We start from the raw sequence: 15,926 nt of genomic DNA, 5'->3' as shown, positions 1-15,926 counted from the left end.
TGGATTAGAGTAAAATTGGGTAATAGACTATTAAAGACAATTTCTGACCATCAACTCATATAAGAACCTGCCCTTTTTATTAATTTATATAATAATGCAGTAATATATTATCTCTTTTTGTTCCGGAAAAAAGAAAAAATCTCAACTGAATTAACTAACAAAACAACTTCAGTTACAATATAAAACCACCCAATGTATGCCTCAGGCCAAACTCATCCATCTCTTCTTTTATGGAACTAATTCATTCATCTTTAGCCATTATTGCAAAGAAGATTCTGCCTCAAGTTCCTACTTCAATATGCCAACATTACTGGGTAAAACAAATATAACCATGACATTGATTCAATTAAGGTCGTCCGGGTCCTGTTCTGAATCTACGCTGCAGGTTGTTTAAAGTACGAGAAACTAATTGCAATCTTGGGTCATCTTCAGGTATCTCACGGTCCTGCAATAAGAGAGAAGAAAATATGTAAATTTACACAATTCAGATTGTCAAGTCCATAGGTTTCAGTCATGGCACAGCAGTTTGACCAAACATAGACCTGATTACAAGCTCTTGCATAAATTACAGCATATTTTACGTTTATGAAACATTTTATGTTCCTCACACTACATAGACAAAGGGATAATGAACAAATGAAAGACAACTATTACTTTGGTAAATGATAGTATAAGAGGTAAGAAGAATTACTTTAAGGCCATTGTAATAAGCTTCCACTGCAGGAAGAGTAGGAACTATATTACGAGCCTGCATCAGATCCCATATATAGTTTGCATTTGTATATCCACCAGTCTGCATCAGAAACATAAAAGTTCTAAGAACAGGAGATTGCACAAGCATTCACAAAATAATGAAGCAAATATAGTGAACAAGGGCGGATAAATACACCTTCCCGGAAAATGTCCACCAACTTAAATGTTTGCTTACCTTCTCACCAGCAGCTACAAGGAGGAGATCACTTCCCATTTTAGGGTTCAAGAAGAAGTTCCTCGAAGTCATATTGACCTGCATTAAGCCAAGAAAAACCATATTCAACATGACCAAGACAATAATGATACTCAAGAAGTTTAATGAATTAACTATGCCCTATCGTACATACCAGTGTTTCTTGAGCAAGTTGCATTCCTCTGGGAGTATACCCAACCATGGCTCCCTCAACAACTGTCTACAACCAAAGAAGTTGCAATAACTTAATGATTATCCTCTTTCAACTATATTAAACCGTATATCATTGATTAATCATATTAAAAACCAGCCTTTTATCAAGTAGACATGCTCAATTTATGCCAATAGAATGTAAAAACACCCTGCAAGCCAGCCACATATTTCTAACTAGAAAGACGATCTTATATTATCTCCACTTCCAAGCAAAAGCGAACTTCACTATATCATGAATGTATAATGCAGTTTAAGCAGTAAAATGATACATTAGAAATTAGGAGACCCAATGTTACCACAATATAAATCCTCAGAACTTTCCAAAATAGAGACAAAGAAACCAATGGAAAAGCATCCAGACAGCACTGAGAAAATAGAAAAATTTGAAAGAATTATATCTTAGCAAGAAATGGATATTGCGATGTAAAACTCACTGCATAAAGTTCCACTGTAGGAGGCTTCCCTCCATTTAAGTACTCTTGAAAAATTTGAACACCACGGTCAATGTCTCCAGCATGGAAATAGCATCTAATCAGGAAAAGGGTGCAAAAACAGAAAGACAGAGTAGTAAAGGGAAGTTGTCAACAACCTAAAAGCTTTTTCTGTCAAAATGGCCGAATCAATGACAAATAAATGCAAAACAATGTATACCTCATAGTTTGCCAGACAATAAAGGTGTCCGGTGTTTTACGATCCTTCTTGAGCATCTCCAGTAAAGTTTCAATAGCCTACCATGACCAAAGATAAATATATGAATAAAATTCAATAGAAAAATAGTTACACAGTACATAAAACATGCTAAGCAAACAAATGGATAAAGTGCGACTGCTTCATGGTTTACTAAAAAAGTAAGTTTTGGGGAAAGATCTATAAGGTAGGTAACTTTCCAGTGGGTTAAACATCCAAACGGCATATAGATTATGCTATTAGTGTATCCAGATTGATAACTAGTTGATGGGGGCAGAATGGAGTCTATAGCCAAGTAAGTAAACTTGAAAACTGTTAACTTAATGTCAATTAAAAGCTTGCTGCAAGAATATATACCTATATGACCACGATATAGCAAAACTTCACAGCAGAAAACAAGGGTCAGGGATTGCAACAATAATATCATCTTGTGATGCACAAGTATATGTATTGACATAATTATGAAGAGCAAAAACAATAATATAATACTTCATATGTCTCAGAACGTGTGCATATGTACTTTGAGAGAGAGACAGAGAGAGGTACAAATTTGATCTCTGGAAGTGTGTGAGACAATACCTCTACATTCCTAAGGTCTGCACAAGCATGAAATGCAACATGGTATACAGTTAGCTGCCTGTTTAAGAAACCGCGCCTATGAACAACGTCAGCAGTAGGTAGGTTGTATAACTCTTCTTCAGGAATGCCAGCCATCACATTTGCAGCATTTCCAGTTGACGCTTCAACAGATGACCATCCTTTCGACTGCTCGGCAAACTCAATAATCTAGAGAGGAGAGGGAAATTTTAGAAAACTACAAAGAGGAATGAATGAAGCACTAGTCAAAGTAGAGAAAAAGCCTAATTATTACTTTTGTTGCTATATCATCTGCTCTAGGCATCTTGTTCATATGTGCAGTTATAAGTCCAGCATAGCAGTACTTGTTCAATGCAGCACCAGCAGCAGTCATATCACGGACTATTGCTAACCTACAGCATTTACATGCACGTTAGTTTCATAATTTTCAAAATTACAAAATCTTCTTTCGTAAGTCACAGGCAAGAGACAGACACTTGTTTGCAAGAACATATCAAAAGTTCTCATCATATAGAAGTGATTCATTCTAACTGTTGTGCAGCATAAGAACCAGCATATTATCACAGCTAAGGGACAAGCATTCCAAAAACCAAGGAATCTGAGCACAGTCATTGAACTTAAAAACAGAAAGTTACACCAAAGAAATAGTAGCATACACTCGATCTAATCGTCCAGCTGCTGCACATGCATTAAGTAAAGCAACGTAAGTTTGTCCATTAGGCTTCACATCATATCTCTTCATTTCTTCCAGAATCTTATATGAAAGAGAACAACGAGGTTCAATAATTAGAGGTCATAAAGAAACTGATAGATGTAAATGCTACAAACGGAACACAGAAAGTAAACAAATAAAAGATCGCTACAAACACATGAGAGGCATACCTGAATTGCAAGGTCAGAATTCTTGCACTTCCCACAGGTTGAGATCAAATGGTTGTACAAAGCGACCTATTGAACAAATAGAAATTTAAGTCATATTAATATAATTAACAAATTATTGAAACAGCCAATTTTGAGTTGGCAAAATTAATATGAAAAATGGGAAGTAAAACTTGCAAAATTAAGAAAGAGTTAGGAAAGAAAAAGAGCACGACATACCTCAGGGACTAATCCCATGGCCTTCATTTCATCTCTAAAATATAAAGCATCTTGCAGGCGTGCCCCTCTCATGGTTCCTATAATCAAAGCCTGGAAAGTATCTCTAGTTGGCTGCACCCCATCCAGCATCATATCATCATAAACATCCCTCAACAGAAAATTCCTGCATCACCAACACCCAATTCACAAACAAATAAGGCGATGCCTATTTATTACTCATTTACTCTTGCTTTTGCTTCCTAAAAAATTGCTATGAAGCCAAACCATAATTGATTCATAATGAAGAAATGGCTAAAATGTAGCATAAAATTCTAATAATAATAATAAAAGGCCCAGATAGAGCAACAAGTGAAAAGACAGGACCTTCGTTTTGAGACAAGAGAAGTGAGGACAGTGTTGTATTCAGAGACATTTTCAGCATAGTTTCGTTTGGCTTTTAGTGCAGTTACATCCGACAACCGGCGGCAACCCAGAGCTTGAAGCAGAGGCCTGTTGTAACCAGCTTTGAACAACAAAAAAAAGAAAACAGAACAAGAAAGGAAGCGAGATAAGCTCTCAGTTCGATGAATCTCGTCAACAAAAGAAATGGGTATTTGTAAAGTTTTGAATTTTTTTACCGGAAACGGATCGAAAGAGGAACTTCATTGATGAAGCAAAATGAAGAAAACCAGTGGAGGGTTTGCCTCTGCTCCCAAAACCAGAAAACCCAGAACCCTCTGCTTTAATTATTTGTAATGGAGCCAAACCGGTGCGTTTTGATAAGGGTATTGACCCACTTGGCCCAAAAACAAGTCTACCCTTCCTTGAAGGGTTCTTGGGCCTCATTAATAAGACCAAATAAAGAATCTCTGATGGCAGAGTGCATGCGATTTCAGGGAGAGGGAAAGAGTGAAAAGAAAAAAAATATATATTAGATATTTTATGTTCAGGTATTAACGCATTTGAAACAATATATATTTTAAAAATTAATAAATTTATATATAATTATAATTAAAAATTAAAAATATTTTAAATATTTTATTTTTTTAATATTTTATTTATCTTTATTAAGATATCGAATTTTTTATCATATAGATAGCAGTAGCATTCAGTGTTTGGAAAAAAAAAAAAAAAACCCAACATGCCTTAAAGATTGTTTACAGTCTAGAGGTGTGTAGAACAATAATCCTTAATTTTAATATACAAAACCATGGGTTGGAATATGGGAATGGATAAATGATTCATTTAGTGCCACAACTAATTTCTATGTCCAAACCAAAGCCACGGGTGCTGCTGCCAAGTGCCAACAATAGCAAAACGTGTCTAGAGTCAACTTTCTTGGGGTTAGGCATTGACTTCTAACTCCCATCCTCCCAACTCCTGCCAGATCACATGATTCATTCATTTTGCTGCTGATTACATCAAGACAATTAGTAAAGGTTCTCACATCTCCATGATGGAGAGAGTTAATGCCTTCCTGGTTGTGACAGGAATTCAGACACATCTCACTTGCTATTCAATGCTCACAAGCACCATTTCTTGGCATAGATTGTGTTTGCTACTTTCTTAAACCATTTTCCTCTCTGGATTAAGTTAAAAAGGAAGCAAAAACTGGGGTTGTTATTCAATTTTACCATGACTGATGTGTTACTGATGCACCTGTTGCAGATAAAAAGAGATAACTGTCACAGTTATCTTAACATGAATCGATTACTTGGCAGCAAACAATATTCTGAATTATCTTCAATGCTATAGCATCCATTGATTAAGAAATCCTGAACTGGAATGCCACATGCAACATTAGCTATTGAAATTGAGTTATGATTAAACCACATAGGTATTTGATTTGTATCAAGGAAATAAACATAGAAATCTTTTCCAGAACTTCTATTCTTTCTTTGATGAAATTGTATTACATGGTTTCCAAGATTCATACTGTAGCTGATCCCTTTTGGTTACAGTTCAATCCTGGATTATTACAGACTGCAGTAGAGGGGTTGCAAATAGTTATAGCTATCCTATACCAGTCAAGATCTAGGAGAAGGAAAAGTAGGAAGACATTCAAAGCCTGAAAGGAAAAGTTAAAACTTCTGCTTTTACATTAAAGACAATAAGAGCATCAAGCAATTCTAGGGAAAGAGTACCTGGAAGGCAAGGCTTTAAGGCCAGGGCCTTCACAAGATTTTGCAAAGCATTTCATGGTGGTAGGATTGACTTGAATGAATACATAGTTTCCAACAAAAAGATCACCAAAATGAGACTGACTGTCTTTCAATCTCTTCATCACCTTAGCAAACGAAAGCCTGACTAGCTTAATCTTCCCCCTCAAGAATCTTTTCAAGCTTGGAACCTTAAGCCTGAATCTCCTCCTAACAGGTATCCTTTTAAGCCTGTAAAAGCTTCTTGATCTCCCAGTCAGTCTCTCTCCTATATCATCAACATCAAGCTCATCATCTCCATTTCTCAATCTCTGGTAAGAGAACTTGGCAGCTGCGGCCATCTCAATCGTACACTTGGGAATTTCAGAAACAGAAGATAACCCAGGTAAGTAGGCAAACGAAGGTGGCTAGTCTCTTTCAATGGTTGCGGAACCTGATGGGAATGAGTTGTTCACCTTTTAATCTCGACTGAAATACAGAGTTTTGTCTATCTAGAACAGTTGAGTGCATTAAATGCAAGGGTTGGTGATTATGGGCGGTTTGCATCATTATAACTATTATTCAATATATGAATTAAGATATTGATATTCTAAGTAAAGACTTGAAGTTAATGCTTGTTATCCTCTTTAAAGGTTCAAGATTGATACTTACAGTGCATGCTTTGCTCCTTAATTGTAATTTTTACTTCCTCTTTCATTTATGTTAAACATATAACTAAATTTGTGGGATTCATTGATTTGTGTATACATATAGTTTTGGAACCAGAATAATGGAAATCAAGAAGGAAAACAGAACATCATCCTCCCAATTACCATGTATGTCTGCCTGCTCTGGGTCAATAAATAAGTAGAGATTAGATCTGTATATTTTTGTACCAAAGCCATTAAATGAAAGCTCACAAATATTGTTATTTCACAATTGCATGTGCTATTCTTTAGCTGAAAGATCACCTTCCAAAATTTTTCTGCAGCAGTGCAGAACTGTCCCTACTTCGCGCCTCGCTTGATGTCTTTTTTATAGTTTTATGTCACATGTTCAGTCTTATGCTATCATTGCAGCAGGGTCAGAAGAATTAGAATTCACTATTTCCCACAAATCCACTAAAATTTGGAATTGATTATTCCAGCCTATGGGAAGACATGGGACAAGTTTAGAATCTCCAAAGCAAGGTAATTAACACTCTTATCATGAAACAGCAATAATGTGGTGTGACCTTATTATTGATAAGTAACTAAGATTTAGTTGAAGAATGAATTATTCCAAGCATAATAATGAGATAGATGCAGACCTGACAACAACCCAAGGCTCAAATTTAACAGCCACCTCAGGAAAATAGTAGGTCATAGTCAATTAGTCATTAACAACCAGGCCTGATTTTTGTCAAACCATCATCAGAAATAGACCCAATTTACATCCCAATAACTGTAAATTTCTGCACTGTAGACCAAATTCCAGCTGATTTATTAAATATCCATCAGCTTCTGTCATAGATTTTCACGTGGACAAATATATGGAAGGAGCATTGATCTTGACTTAAGGGCAACAAAGATGAATAAATGAAATAGTGAAATAGCAGAAATGTACAGAGGGTTCAAACCAAAAGAGAATGTACAAAGGATGACTTCCTTGGGTCATAGACACCAGAAACTGACTTCATCAGACCTATCCCTATTTGCATCTTCTCAATAACAAATTACAAAGAATGATGGGCAAAAAAAATTTTAGGAAAAACAAAATCAGAAGTAGAGCTTTATTTTGGTTTGAATTGGACTTCGACATATCGGGCAGGTTTGGAGATCTTTTGCACAATCTTCACAGGTCTGACAAAACAAAAAGTAAGAGTGGGTTGATGTCAGCACCTTCCTCTACAAACATCTAAACCAAGAAGTGAAGGAAAAGCATTAGAGAGATTTACCTGATGGCCACAACCAAATGCCATGTCTTTTGAGTTACTAAGGCAAATGGGACAAAGCTGTTCAAAACAACCAAAAGGCGATATTAGCCTTCGAGATAAACAACCAAATATACAGTGAAAGAGTAAAATAGGTGGAAGGGAGGAAGAATTGAGGCATCTAGAAAAAGGCAGTTGAGCCTCCCAATTTCAGGTTTCAGTTCAAAAAATGGAATGCCAATGCAGCCTGTTATTATAGAAGATATATGGGCCAACTGAACAACTACATCAAATTTCTCATACCTGGCTATCATAAGTGGAACTTGGAGCTGGGGGAGCTGAGCTGACAGAACTACTATCTTCAGGATGAGGAGGGACGCTTGGTTGGAAACTGGTGGGATTAGAAGGTTTTGAGCTGCTGAAAGATGTTGCACCATATTGGAAACTGGTAGAATGGGAAGGTTTTGAGCTGTTGAAAGATGCTGCACCATATGTAGGAGGAGGTAGGGGAACTCTCTCAGGAACATTTCCCTTTCGACCACTGCACAACAAAATAAATTGAAAATCACCATTAAAATTTGAGTTGCAAAGGGTTAATAGAAAAACCTTTCAAAATGGCCAACACATAATGAGTTATTACCCCAGAATATTAAGCTCAATGGTTGCTTTGTACTGTGAAGGAATCTCCATTAAAGCAGCTAGAGCAAATTCTGTCTCCTTTCGGGATGGAGCTGTATTCTTTGACATAATCTCTGTGAAATTCACAAACTAGAGAACCAAAAGGAGAAAAACCTTAATAACTGAAGCATGACAATAATAGCATATAAACAAAAGACAAATGATATCTAAATGAAACATTTTGTATGCACTCAGAAGTTACCTGAAAATTATCAAATGCTCGAGCAGGAATGTTATCATCAAACTCTTTCATCATGTCCCAAGGTCCATCTCCAACACCAACCAATATAATCGACAGAGGAAGCTTGCTGTAATATAAGAAACAAGTAAGAAGGGAAATGGTTGCACAGACAAAATATTGTGGATGTAACAGGTTTACATCATGTTCACCTTGCTTGCACTATGGCATCAACAGTCTTCTGCTCTTGTGGACTTAGTTGGCCACGCTGAGTATCAACACTTCTAGTTACCTGAAACAACCATCAGTATTAGTGATATTAAACATCTCTAACACTATAATAAAAATTCTAAACCACTATCAAAAAATAATAACAATAATAATAAAGCATTGCAAGAATAATCATAAATGGTACGGCAAACAATAATGTCAGCATTTTTTAATTCATTTTCCCACGCCAATGTTAACACAAGTTTCCTTTCTGCTCATTTTTGCTTTCAAGGTAATCACCTGAGTAGTATTATCTATAATCTACTTCTTTAAAACCTAATTAAACGAATACCCACACACACAGAGAGAGCAAACTACCTGCCCATCAGCAATTATCAATAACACATGGTACTGGCCACCGCTTTGCTCAACAATTGTCATAGCCATTTCAATGATAGGAGCAAATGATGTAGGTCCTGGAAAGAGATTGTAATAATCATTTAGTTGGATAGGCTTCAAGAGGTAACTCAAAACAATAATGAAAAACAGGAGTGTAATGGAAACCTGCGAGTCGTAGATGAGGCACAATTTCTCTATAGCGGCTTAAGACATCCTCGAATCCATTACAAAATCTCTCACTTGGGTAAAAACTGAAGACATCTTGATCATGTGTTGATGCTGCCAACAATTAGGAGTAATTCTTAGCATCTGCATTTAAATAAATAGGCATCCTAATAGGGAAAATAAATTAAATACATACCATCTCCAAATCCAAAACAAGGAATTAAATTATCCTCATCAAAGGCAGCTAAGGTTTTCCCGATGATTGATATTGCTTGTTCGTAGGGATTTAAACCATCTCCAATGTGGTGCAAACTTTTTCTATTGAATGATCTTTTGCCTACAAAAAAAGCCACATTCAGTAGGTTCTACTATGCTCATAACATACATTACCAGCATTTCAGATAGATCATAACCTGTCCACTCGTTGCTTTTTGTAAAATCAATACCAACAATGAGATTGGAAGATTCAAGGCCAGCATTAGCAAGAGCCTCTGTCACCTGCAATCAAGGAAAATAATTCATGCCACCCAACAATTACTTCATCAACTTGACCAACAACACCAGAAAATAGACCTACAGAATACATTCAGTAACAATTTGTTGCTGGGAAAAGGCAAAAGTATAAAATCGAAAAACTTCTGATTAAAGAAAACAATGTAGATATTACCTGATCTAAGGAGTTGTAATTGTCTGCAATTCTTGAATACCTCCTGTCGAGCGTCCTTTTATCCCTGTCATGGTCTTGTGTAGGTGGATAATAATGTGGGTCTTGTGTAGGTGGATGATACTGTGGGTCCTGTGTAGGTGGATAATACTGTGGGGAGGCGTAGCTATATTGAGGTGCATAACCCTGGCTTTCACGAGGTGCATAACCCTGGCTTTCATGACCATACGAGGACTGAGGATACCCCTGATGAGAACTCCATGAAGGTGAATTTGAACGGATTGATGAATTCTGCCTCCAACTCCCCTCCCTTGAACTACTACTCCCCATCAACTAAAATATCTACAAGAAATTCCCAATTCCTAACGAAACAACTGCTTCCTTCCTCGGCACACCAAATCAAGCAAACCAATCTAAATCAACACCTACAGGCCAAACACAAAAATACCTAAAAGCAAAAAGCCCCGATATAAACACCAAGAACAACCAGAAGCCACTAATGAAAGACAATTAAGGAATGAAATTTCCAAACAACCTCCTGAAATCTTTTTCCAAAACCCTCTTCTTCTTTTCACTATACCACACACGAAATCAATCTAAGACCAATAAAAGCCAAAACCAAACAAGCAGATAATATTTTATCTAATCTTCTCCCCTCTAGAATGCAATATAAGATGTCACCAAACCAATCAAAATAGAAAACTCACCAAAGCAAGCATTCAAAATATATATAAGCAAGCAAGAAATTAAAACTTAATAGGATATACACTATTTAGCCTCTCCAAGAAAGTTCCTATTATCCACCTTTACCAAAAAACCTCAAGAGACCAATTCACAAACGTAAGCTTCCCTTCACCGACCTTAAAACAGCCAAAGAAGAGCCTTCCCGGTTAAGCATACTTCCAAAATTGCTCAGTTGGAACTAATTTGCCACTAAAATCATCCTCTTTTCCAAGACTCAATCCAAACGGCTTAAAGATTACCAAACACGGCATATCTTAATAGAATTTATCCATCGCCACCATAAACACATTTAAATTCACTCCAAAGAAAAGAAAAGTAAAACGGCGGCTGCAGTCAACGAAACGACGTTTCAGCGCCAAGCCAAAAATGAAAAAAAAAATAAAAAGGAAAAGCCATGAATTAAAGAGAGACCCATTAAGCTTGCCGGCTATTAATTGCTTAAGACTAAAAGGGAAGCACATTTTCAAGATCTAAAAGCCAAAAGTCAACAATTTTTAGAACTGGGTCATGAAGATTTTCCATACCTTCGATTGAACTCGGAGAGTCTGTACTTCCCAGAGTTGCAGAGCTTCAAAAGGATGATCTGGGTATCTTTTCTGCTTTTGAATTTTGAGATAAAGTATTAAAAATTTAAAGTGTGGAATCCATGAATGAAAAGTAGACAATCTTTTTCGATGTTTGCTTTATTAAATTGTTTTCTTTTCTTCTTATCATGAAACTGTCGGATGGGCATCACATGGAATTTGCTAGGTTTGGAATTTTATGGGTTTCTTCTCTGCACACGTGACCACCCATCACAGCTAAACTTATACCCATGTCATGCTGTCCATGTTTCAGTATTCTTTATCTCCTTCTGGAAAAAAAAAATAATTAAAATCTATTTTTCTTTTTCAAAAATAATAAAAGTTAGTTGAAAAAATTTTTTAGTCAATTTATTAAATAGAATTGGGTATTATACAGATATTTTGAATACCTATATTCGATTATGGGACGAATTTAAATCAAATCATTTATCAAACGCAGGATGAGTAAATTATAATTAAATTTATTGTGGCTTCAAATGTTAAAAAAAAATTATCAATTTCATTTAGAAATTCAATAGGTAAAAAGTCTATGAATCCCAAACAATGATTCATTTGATGAAGAGTTGTGATGCAATGAAGATGATGCTTACCAGCTGACTAGAATCCCTACAAGTTTCTAAGACTTTATCCTTTTGACATAGACATTTTGATGTGAGTTGCTGCCAAATAGGAATTGTTTGGGGATAACAATGTCCAAGAGATATTATTGGATAATGGAACTTGTGCTTGGGGTTTCTGAGATATGGGTGTGAACAAGACAAGTTGGAACCTGTTGTTTAAAGCCCTGTTTGGTTTTTGCTCATCTAGAAACTCTTCTCCCTTTCTATTCTGGTCAAAGAAACTACAAGGGGTCAATCTAAGTACAAAAAAATTATGGCAAGTCTGTTGATCAAAATGTAAGTTTTCACTCTAATATTCCAATCTGGAATATGAACTTATTGTGAAGCATCCATATGAACACTAAAGAGATTCTAGTTCTTGTTAACTACCATTGAAATTGGGGATTTCAAAGTCAAAGTTGGTTTATTGAAACAACAAGTGAATATGTAACTAAAGTCGACAAATTATGAAAATTACGAGGAACATCGGAGGTTTGAAAGGTTTTTTGAGAATATTTGTTGGGTTTAATTTCATTATCAGATCCCCACTTTTAAGATTTTGCCTCGTGTTTTCTCTTTTTGAAGGAAACAATCCGTGACTTTTAAACAAACATTAATTATTTTTTATATAATGTTTAAAATTTTTTTAATTATTTAAAAAAATTTTATTAAATCTTTATTTTTCTATTACTTTCAATCAACATCTTATATTTTTAATATGAGTCAAATAGACTCTTACGATTAAAAATTGATTAATTACTATTAATTAAAAATATTATTTATCATTTTATACTCGCGTGATACTCTATGGAGAGTAAAAAATATCATATTGTTTTGTCAGTAATTCATATCAACATGTCACATCATCATTTATTATAACATGTCAATTATAAAATTAGCATCACATAATATAAAATGATAAATAATATTTTGACTAGTAAGAGTTTATTTAATTCAAAATAAAAGTATAATATTTTGGTTAAATGTAATAAAGAATAAAAATTTATTTGAATATTTTTAAATAATTAAAAAAATTAAATATTATACTGAAAAATACCATCTGAATGCACAGAATATTCTAGTTAAAAACAATTGAAATTGGAGATTTAAAAGTCAAAATTAGTGTGATCATATCATTGAAATAACTAGTAAAATGTAACTAAGTTGACAAATTATGAAAATTTCTTGGAACATTGGAGCTTTCAAAAGTTTTATGAGAATATTTGTTGGGTTTAATTTCATTCTCTGTTCCCTACTTTGACTTTTTTCAGATTAAGATTTTGCCTCATACTTTTGAAAGAATTTGTTGAAAAGAAGCAATCCCTGGGTTCTTTATGACTTTTCTACAGACATCAAATCCATTTTTAATACCAAAATATTGCAACCAAAGCTGAATATTTCAAGTCTTTCAAATAAAATTATGGATTTTATAAATGCTTAGAATTTAATCAAACCTGTGTAATAATTTTAAAAAATTAATTAAAATTCCTTGTTGATGAAGAATTATTTTAAAAATATATATTTTTCTCCCCTTATTCGGTCTTTGCAAAGCTAAGTACACATGTGCAACATCTAACCACTAAAAAACTTCCTGGTAAACATCCAAATAATAAAATATATAAAGCCATGTCAAATGCTAATGTGAAGACTATTTCAAACAAAAACTTTATTCAACGCCTTGAAATTATTATTATTATTATTAAATCTTTAATATCAATCATTGCATCAAATTTGAAAAATATTTTTTTTAAAAGGAAAGAATCCATTTTATCACTTAACTTTTTTAAAAACAAAATTGATATAATCATTTCATTTTAAAAAATCATTTTATTAATATCATGGATTATAAAATTTAATATTTAAATTAATTACTTGTTAAAAACTAACATCCAACTCATGTGGTTTTTCAAATTAACTCGTGTACATGCCAACACATTTATTACTTATTACGTGATATTTTCTTTGAATATACTACATGACCAATATCATGAATCTCACAATAATAAAAAATGAGATAAGTCTAAAATATATAAATATAGATATTCCACCATTTATCAGTATATATTTTGAATTTAGAATGTAAGTTCGTGATTTATAAGTTTATTTAAATTTTATTTTCACAATTTAAAATCACGCAAGATTGAATTTAAGTTTCGATTCATGATATTTGATATTAAAGCAAATTTAGATTTTCACTAATATAAAACCTTTATAAAAGATATAAAAGTCAAAATAAATCTAAACTAGTGTAAGAGTTTATCTACTTTACAGGAATTGAGTAAAATAAAATGTTACGAATCAGATAAAGTGCATCATAAGTATATAAATATGAATCTTTTATTACTTATTAAGTATATTTTTTTAATTAATAACATAGGTCGTAATTTATAATTATACTAAGGCAACCATGGAAAGGAGGACCAAGAAGGCAGGCTGTGGTTTGAATTGGTTGATGGTATCCCAATTCGGAAGAGAATTTGGATAGGGCTTTCGGCAATATTTCTGACACGTTTCTTTTCTTTCGTTCGTCATTTTCATGTTGGATGAGTATTTTTCAACGTTTCTATCTCTGTAACACTGCCAACCATGGACAGTTGCTATCACGTGCTGGAATGGAAAAAAACAAATGTGAACGGCGGTGAGAGACGGTGCGGTGCTCCCCCCCGGACACAGCTAGAGTGCAGTGCCTGAGGGCCACACCGACCTTTGCCTAGCCTTTTAAATGCAAATGTCATGTCTTCCACTCGTGACCACTTGATTCTATTAAATTACATTACCAGTTGCTGTCCTTTTTTTTTTCTTTTAAAATATACAACTTTTATTATTATAATAAAAGCCCCACAAGTTAGGCGAAAATCCATAACTATTGACAGTGACATAATCCAGATTACGTGTTTAAGAATAAAGATAATATTTATAAAATAATCATATTAAAATTTTAATATTTAAAAAAATAAAATATATTATAAAAATTTAAAACTTTTGAAATATGAGAGTTCTACTAAACCCCTTGGTCGATCATTGGACTACTGGCTTATTCGGATATACATGAATAAATTAAATAAAATAAATCCCTTCCTAAGTAAATCCCTTCCTAAGTTAAGGACCAGATTTTGGGATTTTCATTCCCCACCTTAACCAAGCTCTCATTGTACATAAAGTCAGCATTTCAATTCTCTATTCAGATAGTTGACATATTTTTATCATAATATCTATATTTTTTTTTGAATAATTCAAGAAAATTTTAATAATTATTTATTTTTTATTACATTTAATCAAGCTTAGAACAAATATACTCTCATGACTAAGGATTGATTATTTATTATTAATTAAAATATCACCAATCATATTATGTTATATTAGATAATGATATTATATTATAATACGATCATGTGATATTTTTATAATTAAATATTTAAAATAATATATATTTTAAAATATTAAAAAAAATCAAGTGAATAGTAATAAATGAGATATCTTTTGATAGGACAATAAGTAAGTACAATGGCAGATATATAAGTGAAGATGAAAATAAAACAATCTTAACATGGAAGATTCTCACATCTACTCACTACACCATAGTTGAATAAAAGACAAGCTTGCATATTCAAAATTGAAATACTCCACAAATTTTATTCTCTCTTTACTTGAGAAATCTTCTTAGTCACCATTGCAATAATAATTATCAAGTAAAGGACTCTTTGGAACCCAAAGCAATTTCACATTAAAAAAAAAAGAAGTATCATCAACTTAATTTGCAAATGTTAAATATTCTATCGTATAGATTTAATATTAGTTTAAATAGAGGTGAACAATTCGTTAAGTTAGTTAAATTGATCAAAAAATATTATTACTCAACTTAATCGATTTCTTTGTATATTTTAATTAAATCAACCAACTTTTTTACATTAATTAATTAACCGACTTAATTCAGTTAATTCGATTTTAATTTATTTAACTAATATTTTTTTATAGTCATAAGCTTGAATGTATTCAAACTCATTTGTTTTTATATTTAATTATATAATAAATAAACCAACAAACAAATATTACATAGTAAATAATGTAATTTAATTTTTTACTCATTTAAAGTCGATTAATTCGATTAGCTAACTTAAAATTTTTTTAACTGAAT

The 15,926-nt window shown here is 33.3% G+C and overlaps 3 protein-coding genes across 4 annotated transcripts; all 3 read right to left on the bottom strand.

Moving 5' to 3' along the window:
• LOC18600870 (pentatricopeptide repeat-containing protein At4g35850, mitochondrial) lies at nt 56-4,400 on the bottom strand. Its single transcript, XM_007031588.2, has 13 exons — nt 4,159-4,400; nt 3,905-4,043; nt 3,542-3,704; nt 3,326-3,391; nt 3,100-3,197; nt 2,718-2,835; nt 2,426-2,632; nt 1,811-1,887; nt 1,594-1,687; nt 1,101-1,166; nt 929-1,006; nt 692-793; nt 56-445 (listed from the first exon to the last, which is right to left on the bottom strand). Exons 1-13 carry the CDS (start codon nt 4,364-4,366, stop codon nt 347-349), a joined length of 1,515 nt encoding a protein of 504 aa, XP_007031650.2. The 5' UTR covers nt 4,367-4,400; the 3' UTR covers nt 56-346.
• Nucleotides 5,379-6,173, bottom strand: LOC18600869. The gene has a single exon (XM_018118779.1). It carries the CDS (start codon nt 6,018-6,020, stop codon nt 5,640-5,642), a length of 381 nt encoding a protein of 126 aa, XP_017974268.1. The 5' UTR covers nt 6,021-6,173; the 3' UTR covers nt 5,379-5,639.
• LOC18600868 (E3 ubiquitin-protein ligase RGLG2) lies at nt 7,118-11,421 on the bottom strand. 2 transcript variants are annotated; one of them, XM_018120096.1, is made up of 12 exons: nt 11,134-11,421; nt 9,868-10,252; nt 9,614-9,698; nt 9,397-9,537; nt 9,201-9,314; nt 9,015-9,112; nt 8,639-8,718; nt 8,451-8,556; nt 8,211-8,338; nt 7,874-8,111; nt 7,595-7,651; nt 7,118-7,499 (listed from the first exon to the last, which is right to left on the bottom strand). In XM_018120096.1, the coding sequence occupies exons 2-12, from the start codon at nt 10,192-10,194 to the stop codon at nt 7,416-7,418; spliced, it is 1,458 nt and encodes a 485-aa protein (XP_017975585.1). In that variant the 5' UTR covers nt 10,195-10,252; nt 11,134-11,421; the 3' UTR covers nt 7,118-7,415. The 2 variants fall into 2 exon arrangements, with proteins under 2 accessions (XP_017975585.1, XP_017975586.1); XM_018120097.1 differs by having other exon boundaries at nt 9,493-9,537.

The sequence above is a fragment of the Theobroma cacao genome, chromosome 4 (genome assembly GCF_000208745.1).
Source record: "Theobroma cacao cultivar B97-61/B2 chromosome 4, Criollo_cocoa_genome_V2, whole genome shotgun sequence".
In the NCBI taxonomy this organism is placed as follows: Eukaryota; Viridiplantae; Streptophyta; class Magnoliopsida; order Malvales; family Malvaceae; genus Theobroma; species Theobroma cacao.
This window is presented reverse-complemented; position numbering and strand designations above follow the sequence as displayed.